Raw genomic sequence first — 6,093 nt, 5'->3', positions numbered from 1 at the left:
AGATTGAAGATAAACGATAATATGTGCAACGGTACACGGAAACACAGATGCTTCGCGTAATTTTAATTTCTAACGATAAAGTTGCTAATAATATTTCACCCATCAAGTAAGGCGGAAGACCAATTAAACTTTTTACTATTCGAAAAAAGTACATAAAAGTTACGGGGGATTACATTTAACGAGAAGTTTTTCGAAAACCGTGAACGTAGGGCGAGATTTTAACTTGTTGGAAGCTGCACAGCGCTTTAGTTAGATTAAATCTTTTTATAAAGGCAGATGTGCGCGAAACACGAAGAACAAACTGCCAGTTAGTTAAAGAATTTCCCAAAGAATAAACTCCAGACGGTTAAAATTAAAAAGAAAAAAGTATTGCATTCAGCTTGATATCAAAGTCGAAGCGTCTTGAGAATTTCTCCAAGACGAACGAACGAACGCGCAAACGAGCGAGTACCTTGGGTTTTAGATAAATTTTCCAAGGAAAAACGGTTTACGTGTAAAATGATTGGATCCTTTTCGAGCTTTCTCGCAGAGAGAGCTCGGAATCCGGAAAAGGCTTAATAGCGTACAAAAGTGACGATGTCTTTGAACCCAGCCACGCAACGGTTGCCTAATTCCGGAAAGTGCTCTGCCCGTAGGTGAGATCGGTTTATTAAACGGCGCGCGGTTACATTCCTTTTGCGAGTGTACAGTACACTCTCAATAGATAAAACGCGACATAACAGTCATCGTTTTATAACTAGTTCACTGAGACTAACAAACCATTCATTTAATACGAATATTTTTATCACTCGCAAGACGCATTAAATGTTTTTGTTTAATGTCTAACATTTCTATCCGCGCCTATTATACTAAATACCGCAATCCGTGGGAGAGCATCGTTTTTCCGTTGGCAGGGCGAATAACCGTCGAGATGGGCCATTTGCGATAGCGTACGAAACACATGGAATCGCGCTATTATGCGGCAAGATTAAAATTTGAATTGTTACGAATACAAATTTCAACGTTGCGCTTCGCTCTAAGTATCCGGCACTTTCCAACCGGCAATAATGCAGTTTACGGAACCGGAACGCGTTATCGTGTACACGCTGAAGCTAAACAATGGTTAATCCAATCGCGCAAACAGCGCTAATTTCCCCTCCTACTAATTAAACTTTAACGAGGGGTAAATTATCGCTTTTAATCAAATGGCGTCAACACAGAATGAAGGCGCCCTTCAACCGTTTCAAACTTTGTTATATCGGCTTCCTCTAATCCTTTATTTTAACAGTGCAAACAGCTTGTTCGAATAGCAAGTTTCAAGTAGCATTACACGTGGATGTTTTCGTTTAACAGAATTCGAAATTGTTTTCATTTTACTCTGTATTGTGTAAATCAATTGACGCCTTTTGCCGTTAATACTAAGAATAATAATAATAACTACAATAACAATAAAAAAACATTCCTACCGATCGATTGTAGCATTGTAAGAAAAAGTTTTATCGTTCATCTTACTGCTGCTAATATCCAGAAACGCGTAGAAATGACCAGAAAAACAATCCTACAGTCGTTAATTAGACGATTGCCCGTCGACTTCGTGATCGTATCGACAATCGTCTCGAAAATGCTCTTCGTCTTCGTAACGTTGGCGTCGATCTCGCTAGCCGTCAACATGTCTTTCACGGCGGAACTGAGGACACACGATCTCTGTTCTGGATCGTAAACGTAACCGAATCTGCAAACACATTCGTAACCACCCGGCATATTGATACACGTTTCACCATCCTCCGAGGAGCAGTCGTGTTCGCCCCGGGTGCATTCGTTCACGTCGATGCAAATGCCGAATCTCGAGGACCATTCGTAGCCATGTTCGAGACACTGACAACTGATATTTATTTGATTCGTTATCAAGCTTACAAAGTCGTGATTCTCTTGTCGATTTAACGAGCATTCCCTCCGCACTGTAATAATTAAGAAAGAAATACGATTACTTGATTTACATAACGATTACATTTCAAGGTGTTTATCATGACATACGTGCAGTAAATAAGCAGATGTCCATTGGCGATTCGTTCGTAAAAAGATTGACGTTTCCTCACATTTATAGCGAATACATTGCTAAAGCAAGGAACACGTCGCATAAATAGCATGCAAAAGGAGAGATCGAAGAAAAATGTGATTGAAAACGAGAGATTAATTAATTTGATTCGACGGAAACAGCAAATTTAATTATGAAACGCAGCCTAAATATTATTGCCTCGAACGAAAATTTAACTTGTATGTTTGAAATTTACGTGAAAATTAATAGGCATACATATTGTCGAGACCGTTAATGATCGCGGTAACGAGGTACACGGTCGAAGTAACGCAATCTCCCCGAAATGAAATTAGCTAAGGTATTTAATCCTGAAACAGAAGCAATCCTCTTAACGACATAGGTAGTAAGGTAGTTTCTACGCACTCGCGGTGTTCCCAGAGTAGCAAGGATTGAGAGGCGAGTGTTCGCAATCAATTGTGTATCGAATGTGCCTCATGGGGCAACAATGATCGGGGCAGAAACTATAAAGCGCGCAACCGTACGGTTTCGTGTCATCGGCTCGGGGATCTCCGTTGTCTGCTCCATATTCGATCTGGCAGTTTGCGTGATTGCCACAGGACTCTCCGAAAATACTCAGCTCTGGCACTCCGAGCATCGTATACCAACACATGTAATAACTCACGGTAGTTCGCCACTGGAATCGTTCTAAAACGGAGTGAATTAATTTTTTTTTAAGGTGTACAGATGATGATCGAAGCGCGAGGATAATATCGTTATTCTCTTTTCTTGATTAGAAGAGTCTCGAGGAAGGTTTGGGCGCTTGCCTATTGGACCTTGGAAAGGAACCATGGTTAGATTGTCACGCCTCTGGGCCATCTGACAAGCCTTTTGAACGGACAGAAGCTGTTTGGTATTGTTCGCAAGATTCCATTTCTGTTCTTTCATGATCGTGACGGTGTCGTCTTCTCGCCTGAGGGCGGTAAGCTTAATAGTCCTTTCGAGATATTTCAGGCACTCGAGGAAGCTCGCATCGCAGTGCCTGCACACAATGACACGCATCACCGATACCAGAATTCTTGCAATTTCTGTGTCGCGGTCGTGTTTCGGCATCTGTTTCGCGGAAATTCGACATCGGCATCGACATCGAATAACATCGTTTGATACTAGCGAGTATGTGCCACAGTCAATAACAAACAGAGAGCAACGTTCTTTAACCCAGGAAACCTTATTCGATATACATTAATGCATATTTCGTTAAGTGAAAATAGGTAACTCGTATAACCGATGGCAGTTAGTTCCTGAAACCGACGCAAACCATTCGTTCCGATATCTATTGTAAACGAACTAATTAAAGGGTAATCGAGGCCCGCGAATAGAATATAGATTTCTCTTTGTTATGCTAATTTAGAGTTTCGCATATTGTCAAAACATTTACGAAACCTAGCAATTATACCGAGGAATCGACAAACACGAGTCAACGATGTAGTTATCGAATAATTCTACGTCCAACAAAGCATTCGAACGGAGCACGACGTCGAGCCAATACCTGCGTACTTCCCAATGCAAAGATCTCAAAGGTGGTTTAGGGAATTCCTCGTAAAGTCTGCTCGGTGAATCCTCGAGGCTCCTGTAATAACGCCGATCGAAGTCCTGGAATTTGTGCGCTCGAATGTAGTACGCGACGTCTCGGATAACCTTGTTCTTATCCCAGTTAGCGTCCCACTCTTCGGTGCCATATTCCACGTCCGGCACGTCGGTTATTTTTATATTGGGATCCATAACCTGTTCCGTCATTGGCACGGTTTCGATTTCCTCGTCCTCCTCGTTGCTCTGCGTTTTCGTCGATGCCACCTCTGTCGTCGATGCTGCAATCACCGATGAAGGCGTATCGTTAATGTATAGATGAAAAAGCGCAAACAATATTATGTTCATATTGCGTCGATCATGTACTGTTCGTTGTAAAAGTCAAGTACAACCTTTCTGTTTCAACAACGATCGCGTGACATCGAGGTCGTCGCGTTTTGTCACGCGATGTCCTTTTTTTTTTCAAAATCGTTTGCGGAGAAATTATGGACGACAGCTCGATTTATTTTGAAATAGATACCTAACTGTATTATGAAACTTTCGTCGAGAATCTGTAAGCAAACTTTTGGAGAATCTGGACTCGGAAAGCAACTATTCTTCGTGGGAATGACTGGGCATTTCTGAGCTCGATTTCTAAAACGGATCGAAAATATCCAAGTTCCGGATCGACAGCCGGAGCCCATTTGGTCGAGTCTCGCTCGACATCGCAGAGGCGGTCGGTTCTTGCGGACGTATTTCGTTCTTTTCTCAGATTGGCGAGCAAATGTTGACCTAGTTTCAGCTTCGGATTGGACGTTACTCGCTCTTCCGAAACTGCTGACTAGAATACGCGATGAGCGAGAAGTTACGATGGTTGTTACGCCGTCTTTCTCCCACGGGAGGACCATCGACCACCCGAAATTCATGCTGGAAATACAATTCTCGTATCCCAAACGCTTTCCCTGGCAAGTTCATTTTTATCGTCTTCGGTTTCGTGCGCGAAATAAAACCGGAAAATAACCGAGTCAACCTGTTGGCGATTGTTCGTACTACGGAGTAAAATTGTAATGGTCCGTACGAAAAGTAATGAAAACGTTTGTAGGATCGTTATTCGAAGTTCCATTCGTTACGAAAACTATGTACTTTGCCAAAACTGACCACTTGCAATTTACTCGAGCAATGGTGAGTAACCTGTAATTTAACTAGGGAAACACTGAAATACCAGCGTCGAAGCTGGAAAATCTCGACTATCGACACGGGAACGTACACAAAGACGCATTTCTGTACAAAGTGTTACGGGAAACGTGTCGCTTTCAAGCATTGCGATAGGTCGAATCGCTCTTTAATTGGCAATTTGAGATAAGATTGAAATACAGCGCGCGATCGATGCGAAAGGAAGCGCTATCTCGGTAACGTCGAAACCAATCCAATGGGACCGTGCAAAACCACATTGAAAATTCGATAGCAACGGTTCTGCCGTACAGTGCCGTGGGACAATAAACTAAAACGAGAAAAGCGGTTTATCGTCGCGTAAAACTATCCGCGCTTTCTATACGAATCGCATGCGCAAACAAAGTACTCTTCTTAAACGCGCCTTGCACGTTGCATACGGGACAATCAAATCGTTACTCAAAGCTTTCTCGTCGTATCAAAAATATATTTTAACACAGTTTGCAGACAGTTCTTTGCAAACCTAAAGTATGATACTATGTAGTTGTGATACTAGAAATGGAAAGGGAAACACGAATGACACGGTTCTTCGAGTGTTTCGCGGAAATAAAAGCGAAAGGAAGGAAAGGGGGACGTACAACCGAGCGTTGCCGCAGCGAAATCCATTTGTCGATTGGAAGCTTCCGCGCACCTTTGATCCACTTCGTCTCGCGAAACGATGAACCATAATGGAGAGTGCACCATTTTCGTCAAATGTAAGCTCGTACGAATCGTGCGCCCAAGTATTCTTTCTCGAAGAAGTTCTCGTTGTTGGAAGAACAGACCTCCGTTTAAAGATTGTTCTATTTAACCCTTGGTCTTGGTCGGGAGAACGTGTTCCTGTCTGGGAGATTTCGAACCGATGGCTGAAATAAAACAAAAACAGGATGGACGGGGAAGTTCTGGGAAATCGTCGAGCACGTTCTTATGCGAATTATGTTTCCGTCGCTTGGGAAATTTCGAAATTAATGGGCTGTAACGATCCCGAAGGAAGCTACACAGTGCCGAGACAATTCCGACTGTTCGGCTGTTACTCGGCCAAGAGGGAGGAAATAAAGCGTTGCCGAACAGCCTCCGGCAACAATGCTGAAATCCATTTGGGAGATGACGCGCGCGTACAGCCCGAGAGAGCAGATTTATCGAAAGCTTTTGTATCTTTGATTCCCTTCGAGTCGAAACCCGATAAATTAATGCGGAAAATGTTTATTCGCCGACGTCAACTGCTGTTTGTTTATCGACAGGAAGAGGTACGCTGCATTCCGTGTTTTCGATTCTTAGCCCTTCGCGATCGACAATGTACGTAATAC

General features: G+C 42.8%; 1 protein-coding gene across 1 annotated transcript; it reads right to left on the bottom strand.

Moving 5' to 3' along the window:
* Positions 1-1,482: 1,482 nt before the first annotated feature.
* Positions 1,483-5,491, bottom strand: LOC128885563 (mesocentin-like). The gene is made up of 5 exons (XM_054139662.1): positions 5,386-5,491; positions 3,561-3,879; positions 2,839-3,053; positions 2,438-2,719; positions 1,483-1,937 (listed from the first exon to the last, which is right to left on the bottom strand). Exons 1-5 carry the CDS (start codon positions 5,489-5,491, stop codon positions 1,483-1,485), a joined length of 1,377 nt encoding a protein of 458 aa, XP_053995637.1.
* Positions 5,492-6,093: the final 602 nt, after the last annotated feature.

Source organism: Hylaeus anthracinus, unplaced genomic scaffold (genome assembly GCF_026225885.1).
Source record: "Hylaeus anthracinus isolate JK02 unplaced genomic scaffold, UHH_iyHylAnth1.0_haploid 11981, whole genome shotgun sequence".
In the NCBI taxonomy this organism is placed as follows: domain Eukaryota; kingdom Metazoa; phylum Arthropoda; class Insecta; order Hymenoptera; family Colletidae; genus Hylaeus; species Hylaeus anthracinus.
This window is presented reverse-complemented; position numbering and strand designations above follow the sequence as displayed.